A 13,234-nucleotide genomic window follows, 5' to 3' on the forward strand; every position below is an offset into this window, starting at 1 on the left:
TATTATTCTCTGCAGATCCTCTCAAGCTCTGTCGGGTTGGATGGGGAGTGTGCTGCACAGCTATTTTCAGGTCTCTCCATAGATGTTCGATCAGGTTCAAGTCCGGGCTCTGGCTGGGCCACTCAAGGACATTCAGAGACTTGTCCTGAAGCCACTCCTGCATTGTCTTGGATGTGTGCTTAGGGTCATTGTCCTGTTGGAAGGTGAACCTTTGCCCCAGTCTGAGGTCCTGAGCGCTCTGGAGCAGGTTTTCATTAAGGATCTCTCTGTACTTTGCTCTGTTCATCTTTGCCCGAATCCTGACTAGTCTCCCAGTCCCTGCCGCTGAAGAACATGCTGCCACCATCATGCTTCACCGTAGGGATGCTGCCAGGTTTCCTCCAGATGTGATGCTTGGCATTCAGGCCAAAGAGTTCAATCTTGGTTACATCAGACAAGAGAATCTTGTTTCTCATGGTCAGAGTCTTTAGGTGCCTTTTGGCAAACTCCAAGTGGGCTGTCATGTGCCTTTTACTGAGGAGTGGCTTTTGTCTAGCAACTCTACCATAAAGGCCTGATTGGTAGGATGCTGCAGAGATGGTTGTCCTTCTGGAAGGTTCTCCCATCTCCGCAGAGGAACTCTAGAGCTCTGTCAGAGTGACCATAGAGTTCTTGGTCACCTCCCTGTCTTGGTGGTTCCAAACTTCTTCTATTTAAGAATGATGGAGGCCACTGTGTTGTTTTTGGGACGTTCAATGCTGCAGAAATGTTTGGTACCCTTCCCCAGATCTGTGCCTCCTGTCAATCCTGTCTCGGAGTTCTACGGACAATTCTGTCTCGGAGTTCTACGGACAATTCCTTCGACTTAATGGCTTTTCCTCTGACATGCACTGTCAACTGTGGGATCTTATATAGACCGGTGGGTGCCTTTCCAAATCATGTTCAATCAACTGAATTTACCACAGATGTGTCTCCAATCAAGTTGTAGACACATCTCAAGGATGATCACCTGAGCTCAATTTGAATCTCATAGCAAAGGGTCTGAACATTATGTAAATAAGTTATTGTGTGTAGATTGATGAAGAAAGAAAAACAATTTAATACATGTTTGACTAAGGCTATAACCTAACAAAATGTGGAAAAAGTCAAGGGGTCTGAATCCTTTCCAAAGGCACTGTATGTCCAAGCCAGCTCGACTGTATATGGGTTTATAAAGCGTGTGTGTGCGCTCGCGTTATCCCCTCTACCTGCGTAGCTCCTGGTTCTGTTTCTCCAGGCTGTGCTTCATGTCTAGCAGGTGGTTGAGCTCCTGCTTCAGCTGCTTCTCCGAGGAGCACAGGGCAGTCACCTGCTGGGTCTGGGCATTCAGGTCATTCTGGCTCAGCATGCGCTTTTGCTCCTCCTGCTCCATACACAGGCTCAGGTTTTTCACCTAGAGTGAAGAGAAATGGGACAGTGTGAGAGTGAATGAGTGTGAGAGAGTGAGAGATGTTGAGGTTAGTTTAGGGTAAAGACAGCACCAAGACCTTTTCTTGCAGCTAATAGAACAGACAGAGAGAAATCTTCACGAAACACACACACACACACACACACACACACACACACACACACACACACACACACACACACACACACAAAGACGCACAATGAATGTAGAGACACGCACAGACTTGTCCCCCTCCCCACACACACACACACACACACAACCCTGAACCCCGCACACACACACACACAACCCTGAACCCCCCACACACACAACCCTGAACCCCCCACACACACACACCTCCTCAGCGAGTTTGTCCTTGTGCGTGCGCATCTCGTCCAGTTTGTGCTCAGCCTGGTTGTAGTCACAGTCCAGCATGGAGTACTCCTTCTCCAGGTGCAGCAGTCTGGACTCCAACTGCAGCTTGTAGCTCCGCTCCTCCTGCAGCGTCCGCTCCATCCCTCACAAACATAAGGAGACAATGTTATGATAGTAATAGACAATTGTATAATATGGACCGCCAGATGTTTCCCAATTTTGTTGCAGACCTGACCTAGCTGACCTTATTCACCTATTCAAGGACTTGGTGATTAGTTGACAAGTTGATTCAGATGTGCTAGAATAGATGGAACAGCTGGGGGTCCCAGAGGAGAGGTTTGAAAAGTCCTGATTTAGTCAACACGTTTATCCAGATTGTCATTATTGACAGTGACACATACTCACTACGTGGGGCCCATTTTCCCCCTGCTTCTTGTTGTAACATATATTTTTCTCTTATGCTCCATTTCACTAATCTATCAATTCCCAAACACCTCTACCTCCCCCCCCCCCCCTTACCTTTCAGGGCCTCAGACTTGGCTTCTTCGATGGACTCGTAGATCTGGTTCTTGTCGGCCAGGCGTGTCTTGGTGGCCTTGTGCTCTGCCCGCTCCATGTCAAAGCTCTGCTGCAGTGACTTGAGCTTGAACGCCAGGTCAATCTCTTGGTTGCTCTTCTTCTAATGGACCCAACCAGAGGTCAAAGGTCAGCTGTGTATGTGTGTCTCTGTGTGTGTGGCTGTAATCTGTGTACAGCCACAGGAAAAAGAGGGGACAGCCGCCCAATACCAAATTGATTGCCACTGTGAGAGATCTAAGGGGACTTGAGATTATTAGATCTAATAAATCAATAGAAGATCTACAGTGCCTTCAGAAAGTATTCACACCCCTTGACTTTTCCACATTTTGTTGTGTTACAGCTTGAATTAAAAAAAATATTCAATTGTGTCACTGATCTACACCCAATACCCCAGGGATCATCAACTAGATTCAGCCGTGGGTCAATTTTTTCTGGAGCAGATGGTCGGGGGGCTGGAACATAATTACAAATCATTTGTAGACTGCAAATTGACTGCAAGAAGCCCAAACAGATAGAATGTTTAACTAAAACATAATAATTTCAAACCTTGCGTACATTTGTATACAATCACGTCTCTCTATTATATGTGGTAATGCCTGGGAACAGATTTCTTTAAATCACTTGGAGCATGATTTTCTGGCGTTTTTAGTCTTTTATGTCCAGCAATCAATATCCCCCCCTCAAAACACATACATATATTTTATTATTTTGCTCAGAAAACTTGGGGTGCCAAATAAACCCCCCCGCGGACCAAATTCGTCCCACGGGCCACCAGTTGGGGGACCCTGCAATACCCCACAATGTGAAAGTGTAATTATGTTTAAAGACTTTTTTGGGAAACTAGTTAACAATAAAAAAATGAAATGTCTTGAGTCTAAGTATTCAATCCCTTTGTTATGCAAGCCTAAATAAGTTCAGGAGTAAAATTTGGCTTAACAAGTCACATTATAAGATGAATTGACTCTGTATGAAATAATAGTGTTTAACATCATTTTCATCTCTGTACCCCGCCCACACATACAATTATCTGTAAGGTCCCTCAGTCAAACAGAGAATTTCAAGCACAGATTCAACCACAAAGACCAGGGAGGTTTTCCAATACCTTGCAAAGAAGGGCACCAATTGGTAGATGTGTAAAAAATAAAAAAAAACGGACATTTAATATCCCTTTGAGCATGGTGAAGTTATTAATTACACTTTGGATGGTGTATCAATGCACCCAGTCAGATTAGACTAGATGAGTTTATTAGTCACATGCACAGGGTCGCAGATGTAATTGCAGGATACAGTGAAATGCTTAAGCTCCGCACTCCAACAGTGCAGGTCAAAAAGAGAAGTGACAATAATAATAAATACATATTTACAACTGTAACAATGATAAATGTCAATGGGGGGGGGGGGTAGAATGTCCCTGAGGGAATGTCCATAGGAGGAGCAGCAGTACAAAGGTACAGGCGTCCTTCCTAACAGTTGCCGGAGGGGAAGGAAACCACTCAGGCTAATGGTGATTGAAAAAAAGTTAGAGTTTAATGGCTTTGATATGACAAAAATTAGGATGGATCAACAACATTGTAGTTACTCCACAATACTAACCTAATTGACAGAGTGAAAATAAGCAAGTCTGCACAGAATAAAAAATATTCCAAAGCATGCATTCTGTTTGTAATAAGGCACTAAAGTAATACGGCAAAATATGTGGCAAAAAATAAACTTTTTGTCCTGAATACAAAGCGTCATCTTTGGGGCAGATCCAACACAAGAACACATCACTGAGTACCACTCCTCATGTTTTCAAGCATGGTGGTGGCTGCATCATGTTATGTGTATGCTTGTCATCAACAAGGACTAGGGAGTTTGTTTAGGATAAAAAGAAACGAGATAGAGCTAAGCGCAGGAAAAATCCTAGAGCAAAACCTGGATCAGTCTGCTATCCGACAGACACTGGAAGACAAATTAACCTTTCAGCAGGACAATAAACTAAAACCCAAGGCCAAATATACACTGGAGTTGCTTATTAAGATGACATTGGATGTTCCTGAGATCATTTACAAAAAAATGAATTAAAAACATTTTAATCCCACTTTGTAACAAAACAAAAATGTGGAAAAAGTTACTTTCTGTATCTTGCTCTTTAATAGGTATAAGCAACACTATAAAGATGTTCCTATCTAATCCTCTCAGATCTCCACAAGTAGAGGGTAGAGGCTAGGGGTTGATTTGGTCTTGGGGCAATCCCATTGAGCCTGAGTGTTATGTAGAGTAAGTCTTCCCAGTGAAGTGCAGGGTTGTGTTAATCTTGGCATATTTTGCAACAGAAAACAATAAAAGTTTACTATTGGACAGGTCCAGGTAGGCCCTCGCTGTTTCAGTCTGTTTTCTTCCATTTGGTGCCTAATGTTTCACGACCCAGGCCTCTTACCTTTTCCATGTCAGTGAGCCTATGCTGTAGCTGCCTCTTCTCCGTCTGTGAATTGGAGAGAGAACCCTTCACTTGCTTCACCTCCTCCTCCAGACCCTGGATATGCCCTGAGAGAGAGAGAGAGAGGGAAGATAAAGAACAGCGAGAGAGAGAGTGAGGGAGGTAGGGACGAGAGTAAAGGTGGAGAAAGCGAGAGAGAAAATGATGTGGAGAAACACAAGTACAGAAATAGGGAAAAAGGGAGTGAGAGGCAGAGATTAGTATAATTTTGAGGTATCTGTGAGGCAGAGGTGGCACCACAGGTCCCAGAATGGTGTGGCAGAAAAACAATTCTGGGGCCCATAGTTTTTTCTGATCTGGTAACCTAACCATCACAGATGCGGAAGGCCGACATAGGACAATTTGAAACAGGCCTTTCTGAAATCATGTAGCGGCATCCCCTGAATGAACACAAAGACCAATGTTACCAAATTTTCCAAAACAGAGTCCATCTATAAGGGTGACATACTCCCAGGCATACCTCTTTATCCTATTTATGCTTGGTTAAACTTGCCTAGTGTAATAGAACCAATGGAATGGTTCCAAAAGTGCAACCCTGCCCCTCATGTCACATTGGAACCAACGGAATGGTTCCAAAGTGCCCACAGTTAAACCTATCCAGATCTGAAACGACAACAGTATCACTTGTCTCCAGGGGTGTTTTGACTGTACTATGTGGGAGGTATTTGAGGACAGCAGCTCTGATCTTGATGTACTCACAGATGTTGTTTCAGACTATGTAAACTTCTGTGTTGAGTCAGTTGTGCCTACTAAAACCTGTAAAATCTTCCCTAACAAGTCTTGGGTATAAAAAAAATCTAAAATCACTACTTAATAGGAAGAAGGCGGTTTATGCTGAGGGTGATAGACAGGCTTTAAGAGATGTACAACGTGAGATCAAAAGACATACCGGTGGACAAGGAGGCATACAAGCAAAGGGTGGAGAGTACCCTCTCCTCAGGGAACTCAAGGGTGGCCTGGCAAGGGATTAAATCCATGGCTAACACCCCCCACATAGATGGGGGAGAAACCCAGTGCAGACCTTGGGAGACATGAGGGCCAGAACATGGCTAATGAACTGAATGTTTTCTTCTCAAGATTTGAACCAGACAACTTTGTGTCAGAGGTAAAACAAATGGAAGCATCATTACAAATGTTTGAGAGGGTTGTTGTTAAACAGGCTGATGTTTCGAAGTTGTTCAGGGGATGTAACGCACACAAAAGCCCAGGCCCAGACTAAATAAGTGGACATGTGTTAAAGCACTGTGCTGAACAATTGGCCAGTGTTTTAACAGACATTTTCCAATCCTCGCTCGACCAGCAACACGTGCCATTTTTGTGGAAAAACTCAATAATTATACCAAATTCCTAAAGCATCTAATCCCTCTGTGCTGAATGACTACCACCCGGTCGCCTTGACATCCTTAGTAATGAAATGCCTTGAGAAAATTGTGAAAAGTCATGTTCTCAGCGACACCCAGAAGCTCCTCGACCCATTTCAGTTTGCCTATCAGCCAAGCAGAGGAGTGGATGATGTCATTCTTACTCTTCTCAACATGGTCTGTAGACATCTAGAGTGTGCCAAATCCAATGTCAGGATTTTGTTTGTTGACTTTTCTTCTGCCTTCAACACAATCCAGCCTTACATTCTGCCACAGAGACTCATTCAGGACATCTCCTTAGATGGGGGGCTAGTTTTGCGGCTGTTGGACTTCCTGAGACAGAGGGCACAGTGAGTCAAAATAGGTCCCCACGTGTCAGACATACACACCAACACAGGCTCTCATCAGGGATGTGTTTTTGGTCCCCACTCCTGTACACTAATAGTTGTACTAGTTCCCATCCTGACAGACACCTCGTTAAGTTCACTGATGACACTGCCTCGATCACCCTGTTGTATGACGACGAGGAACACCATGACCCGGTCCTAAATGACTTTGTATAGTGGTGTGACGAATCACACTTGGTCCGCAATACCAACAAGACCAAAGAGAAGGTGCATAGACTTCAGGAAGTGTACAACACCCACAGTTGAAGTCGGAAGTTTACATACACCTTAGCCAAATATATTTAAACTCAGTTTTCCACAATTCCTGACATTTAATCCTAGCAAAAATTCCCTGTCTTAGGTCAGTTAGATCACCACTTTATTTCAAGAATATGAAATGTCAGAATATGGCAGCAAAGCACCCCACAACATGATGCTGCCACCCCCGTGCTTCATGGTTGGGATGGTGTTCTTCGGCTTGCAAGCCTCCCCCTTTTCCTCCAAACATAACGATGGTCATTATGGCCAAACAGTTCTATTTTTTTTCATCAGACCAGAGGACATTTCTAAAAAAACCTGTGTGCAGTTGCAAACCGTAGCTTTTTTATGGCGGTTTTGGAGCAGTGGCTTCTTTCTTGCTGAGCGGCCTTTCAGGTTATGTCGATATAGGACTTGTTTTACTGTGGATATAGATACTTTTGTACCTGTTTCCTCCAGCATCTTCACAAGGTCCTTTGCTGTTGTTCTGGGATTGATTTGCACTTTTCGCACCAAAGTACGTTCATCTCTAGGAGACAGAACTCGTCTCCTTCCTGAGTGGAATGCGGCTACGTGGTCCCATGGTGTTTATACTTGTGTACTATTGTTTGTACAGATGAACGTGGTACCTTCAGGCGTTTGGAAATTGCTTGTGGAGGTCTACAATTTATTTTCTGAGATTTGGCTGATTTCTCTTGATTTTCCCATGATGTCAAGCAAAGAGGCATTGAGTTTGAAGGTAGGCCTTGAAATACAGCCACAGGTACACCTCCAATTGACTCAAATGAAATCAATTAGCCTATCAGAAGCTTCTAAAGCCATGACATCATTTTCTGGAATTTTCCAAGCTGTTTAAAGGCACAGTCAACTTAGTGTATGTAAACTTCTGACCCACTGGAATTGTGATACAGTGAATTATAAGTGAAACAATCTATGTGTAAACGTTGTTGGAACAATTACTTGTGTCATGCACAAAGTAGATGTCCTAACCAACTTGCCAAAAATATAGTTTGTTAACCTGTTTAGGATAGGGGGCAGTATTTTCACGGACGGATAAAAAACGTACCCTATTTAATCTGGTTATTACTCCTGCCCAGAAACTAGAATATGCATATAATTTGATTTGGATAGAAAGCACCCTAAAGTTTCTAAAACTTTTTGAATGGTGTCTGTGAGTATAACAGAACTCATATGGCAGGCCAAAACCTGAGAAGATTCTAAACAGGAAGTGCCCTCTCTGACCATTTCTTGGCCTTCTATAGCCTCTTTATCGAAAACAGAGGATCTCTGCTGTAACGTGACATTTTCTAAGACTCCCATAGGCTCTCAGAAGGCGCCAGAACGGGGAATGATGACTCTGCAGTCCCTGGCTGAAAAACAGTAGCGCGTTTGGATAGTGGTCGATCTGAGAACAATGAAACGGGGGCGTTCGTGCACGTGAAGAGTCCATTTTACATTTTCAGTCTTTGAACGAAAACGACGTCTCCCGGTCGGAATATTATCGCTATTTTACGAGAAAAATCGCATAAAAATGGATTTTAAACAGCGTTTGACATGCTTCGAAGTACGGTAATGGAATATTTTGAATTTTTTTGTCACGATACACGCTGGCGCGTCACCCTTCGGATAGTGTCTTGATCGCAAGAACAAAACGCCGCTATTTGGATATAACTATGGATTATTTGGAACCAAAATAACATTGGGTGTTGAAGTAGAAGTCCTGGGAGTGCATTCTGACGAAGAACAGCAAAGGTAATCCAATTTTTCTTATAGTAAATCTGAGTTTGGTGAGTGCCAAACTTGGTGGGTGTCAAAATAGCTAGCCATGATGGCCGGGCTATCTACTCAGAATATTGCAAAATGTGCTTTCACCAGAAAAGCTATTTTAAAATCGGACATAGGGATTGCATAAAGGAGTTCTGTATCTATAATTCTTAAAATAATTATGTTTTTTGTGAACGTTTATCGTGAGTAATTTAGTAAATTCACCGGAAGTTTGCTAGTTCTGAACGTCACATGCTAATGTAAAAAGCTGGTTTTTGATATAAATATGAACTTGATTGAACAAAACATGCATGTATTGTATAACATAATGTCCTAGGAGGTTAACAAGAAACGAGTTTTAATGACTACAACCTAAGTGTATGTAAACTTCCGACTTCAACTGTACCTCTGCAACATCTATCAGAGATCAGAACATAGAAATTGTAGAGGAATACAAATATCTGGGTGTCCTCTTGGACAATAAGCTTCAGTGGAGTAAATGTACAGACCTGATCTACAAAAAGAGCCAACAGAGACTGTACTTTTGTCACGGCTGTCTGAAGAATGGGACCAAGGTGCAGCGTGTGTATCATTCCACATATTTATTATAACTGTGAAACTATGCAAGACATACAAATAAACTAATAAACAAAACAACAAACCGTGACGAAGAGGTGCAACATACACTTACTCAAAATAATCTCCCACAAACCCAGGTGGGAAAAACAACCACTTAAATATGATCCTCAATTAGAGACAATGACCAGCTGCCCCTAATTGGAGATCATCCCCCCAAAAAACAACATAGAAATATAACAACTAGAACCCCACATAGAAATACATAAACTAGACAAAACCCCCCAACATTGAAAAAAGAAACTAGAATGGTGAACTTACTAAATGACATAAATAAACTAGACAAAACCCTCTGTCACACCCTGACCTACTCTACCATAGAAAAATAAAAGCTTTCTATGGTCAGGATGTGACAGTACCCCCCCCCCCCCCCAAAGGTGCGGACTCCGAACGCACAACCCCAAACAACAACAAAAAAAAACAGGGAGGGTTAGGGTGGGTATCTAATGTCGATGGCGGCTCTAGCGCAGAACAAAGAACCCTCACATCCTGCTTATCCGCCAGCATAGGAGGCGGCTCCGGTTCGGGGCGTAGCCCCAGCTCCGCTAGCTGATCCCCCGCTTTCGTGTCACCGGACCGTGGATCATCGCCGGAGTCTCCGGACCGCCTCAGGAGGCTCCGGACCGCGGGCCGCCTCAGGAGGCTCCGGACTGGGAACTGTCGCCGGAAGCTCTGGTAACATGCACCTCAGGGCGAGTGCGTGGAGCAGGAACAGGACACACCGGACTGGGCAGGCGCACTGGAGGCCTGATGCGTGGGGCTGGCACAGGTGGCGCCAGACTGGTGACACGCACTTCAGGGCGAGTACGAGGAGCAGGAACAGGACACCCCGGCCTGATGCATGGGGCTGGCACAGGTGGCGCAAGACTGGTAACACGCACTTCAGGGCGAGTGCGGGGAGCAGGAACAGGACACCCCGGACTGGGCAGGCGCACTGGAGGCCTGATGCGTGGGGCTGGCACAGGTGGCGCCAGATTGGTGACACGCACTTCAGGGCGAGTACGAGGAGCAGGCACAGGGCGTACTGGGCTGTGGAGGTGCACTGGAGGTCTGGAGCGTAGGGCTGGCACAATCCGTCCTGGCTGGATGCTCACTTTAGCCCAGCAAGTGTGAGGTGCTGGCACAGGACGCACTGGGCTGTGAATGCGCACTGGAGACACCGTGCGTATCTCCGCAAAACATGGTGCCTGACAGGTCACACGCTCCCTCAAGCGAGTGCGTGGAGGAGACACAGGACGTACCAGACTGGGGAGGCGCACTGAAGGCCAGATGCGTGAAACTGGTGCATATGACACCGGACTGGTGTCACGCTCCTCAGCACGCCCGCTCCTGCAGCGCTCCCAATGCCACCACCTCTCTCCGGAATCTTGCGTCGAGTTCCTCACTCGTCTCCCTGACTGGCTCTGGTTCACCCCTCAGCTCTCCACGGTAAGCACGAGGAGTTGGCTCAGGTCCCAAACCTGACTCCAGCAAACTCCCCGTGTGCCCCCCCAATGTTTTTTTGGAGCTGCCTCTCGGGCTTCCGTCGTTGCCGTGCTAGTTCCTCGTATTGTCGCCATTCCTCTCTCGCTGTCTCTGCCTGCTTGCCTTGATGGTATAACGCCTCGTAATATCGCCGTTCTGCTCTCGCTGTTTCAATCTCCTCCTTTGGACGGCGATACTCCCCGGGCCTTGTCCAGGGTTCTGCCCCATCCAGGATTTCCTCCCAGGTCCAGTCCTCCTGACCACGCTGCTTGGTCCGTTGGTGGTGGGAGATTCTGTCACGGCTGTCTGAAGAATGGGACCAAGGCGCAGCGTGTGTATCGTTCCACATATTTATTATAACTGTGAAACTATGCAAGACATACGAATAAACAAAACAACAAACCATGACAAAGAGGTGCAAAATACACTTACTCAAAATAATCTCCCACAAACCCAAGTGGGAAAAAACCCCACTTAAATATGATCCCCAATTAGAGACAACGATGACCAGCTGCCTCTAATTGGAGATCATCCCAAAAAACAACATAGAAATACAACTAGAACACCACATAGAAATACATAAACTAGACAAAACCCCCCAACATAGAAAAAATAAACTAGAACCAACATGGACATAAATAAACTAGACAAAACCCTCTGTCACGCCCTGACCTACTCTACCATAGAAAAATAAAAACTTTCTATGGTCAGGACGTGACAACTTTCTCAAAAAGCTGGTATCTTTTAATGTACACTGTACTATACTGACTCTGTTTTTACAAACCTTTCATTGAGAATATTTTAACTTTTTGTATTGTTTGTTGGTTTGGCAATGCCACTGTCAGCCAGAGAAATATGCTGAGAAGGATTATCACCACAGCAAGCAAGGTACTTGGAGTCAAACAGACAGGCCTGGATGAGATCTTTAAGGTCAGGGCCCTCCGCAAGGCTCACAAAATCGTTTTAGACCCAAGCCACCCCCTGTACCCGGACTTTGAACTACTCCCCTCTGGGCGCAGGAATAGGGCACCCCTCGGCAGGAAAAACAGAACTAGACAATAATTTGTGCCAGGTGTGATATCCTTCCTAAATAGCTCGGGCTAATGTTCCTATCGACCCAGTAAACCAGCAGGCTAGTCTCTTTTTATTGGTATGTATCTGTTATGAAAGTTGTTTTGTCAATTTGTTTTCTATTTAAACGTGTACATGACACTGAAACAAAATTCCCCATGGGGACAATAAAGTCAGTAAATAGTTTGCACTTTTACTTTGAAGTAAAGTAAAAGTGCAAACTCTGCCGATCTGACAACCCTTGCTCCAGCCCCAGCCCCAGTCTCACCCTGCAGGTCCAGTATAACCTCTGTCCCTAGGCTGCGGTCCCTCCTCTCGGCCTCCAGGTCAGCCTGCAGGCCCATCAGCTGCTGCTCCAGGCCCATCTTGGCGTTCTCCAGCTGGGTGCAGTTGTCCACCAGTTCCCTGAGGTTGAACTCCAGGGCCTGGGCCTGCTTCTGGGCCTCTGACTGGCTTCTCCGCAGCCGCCCCGCCGCCTCCTGCTCCTCGGCTAGCACCGCTGTTGCCTCCTCCAGCTGAGAGATATAGATGGAGAGAAGGAACCGCCTGAGAAATGCCACTCTACCGCTGCTGTTCGACTGTACAATAACTGTAGTTGTTAAATGTTTTTAAAGTAACATTTATAACGATACATCGAGAAATAAGAAAAAGCTGAATATTTATTTATTTACGTATTGTGCCTAAGTAAGTGTTTTCTTATGATATTTTCTATGCAATTTGTATGATGTTAATTTCTTCATTTTTGTATTCAATAAAGTGAAAGTAGTCAGTCCATTCCTGGTCGGCTATCATATATTCTTTGTATTTTAGAAGCCAACTCCTGTCGTTGTGCCCTTGAGCAAGGCACCCAAGCTTACATCCCCTCATGGAGTTTGTGTGTGTTTGTGTTTCTCAACAGGTTGGGTTAAGAAAGCAAAAAACACTAATTTCTGTGATCTGAAAATCACAAGATAGTGAAGCATACTTATTCAAAGGAATGCATGCATACAAGCTCGCTCTCCCTCACCTGTCTCTGCAGGTGGATGTTCTTCTCATTGGAGATCTGAGAGTTCTGGTTCCTCCTCTTCAGCTCTTCAAGCTGGTCCCGCAGGCTGTTAACTAGACATGGTCATGGAATGGATTAAAACAATCTCAGTTTGGTGACGAGTTGGTTATTTGAATCAGCTGTGTAGTGCTAAGGCAAAAACCAAAACGTGCACCGGAGGGATTCACTTTTTAATGCTAGTTAAGGTTACTATAAGCATAGTTATCATTCTTCACGTTTGATTTAAAAACTTTAAACGCTGCACTATTGGTTAGAGCCTGTAAGTAAGCATTTCTGTAAGGTCTACGTAGACCTGTTGTATTCGGCGCACGTGACAAATAAACTTTGATTTGAAGATGTGTTTTTAAATTCCCACACAAGCTTGTTAGCTAGCTATCACAAAGGACATTCAAAGTTCCTCCATAGCAGCCT

The 13,234-nt window shown here is 44.8% G+C and overlaps 1 protein-coding gene across 2 annotated transcripts in view; it reads right to left on the minus strand.

Moving 5' to 3' along the window:
* Positions 1-13,234, minus strand: part of LOC106607561 (rho-associated protein kinase 2) — a 61,854-nt gene that overhangs the window by 20,212 nt on the left and 28,408 nt on the right. For both annotated transcript variants that reach the window (XM_014204611.3, XM_045720705.2), the window contains 6 exons: positions 12,785-12,876; positions 12,047-12,293; positions 4,779-4,885; positions 2,300-2,459; positions 1,763-1,923; positions 1,227-1,411 (listed from right to left, as the gene is read on the minus strand). In XM_014204611.3, coding sequence (XP_014060086.3) covers positions 1,227-1,411; positions 1,763-1,923; positions 2,300-2,459; positions 4,779-4,885; positions 12,047-12,293; positions 12,785-12,876 — 952 coding nt within the window. The remainder of the gene's footprint in view (positions 1-1,226; positions 1,412-1,762; positions 1,924-2,299; positions 2,460-4,778; positions 4,886-12,046; positions 12,294-12,784; positions 12,877-13,234) is intronic.

The sequence above is a fragment of the Salmo salar genome, chromosome 06 (assembly GCF_965601325.2).
Source record: "Salmo salar chromosome 06, fSalSal1, whole genome shotgun sequence".
In the NCBI taxonomy this organism is placed as follows: domain Eukaryota; kingdom Metazoa; phylum Chordata; class Actinopteri; order Salmoniformes; family Salmonidae; genus Salmo; species Salmo salar.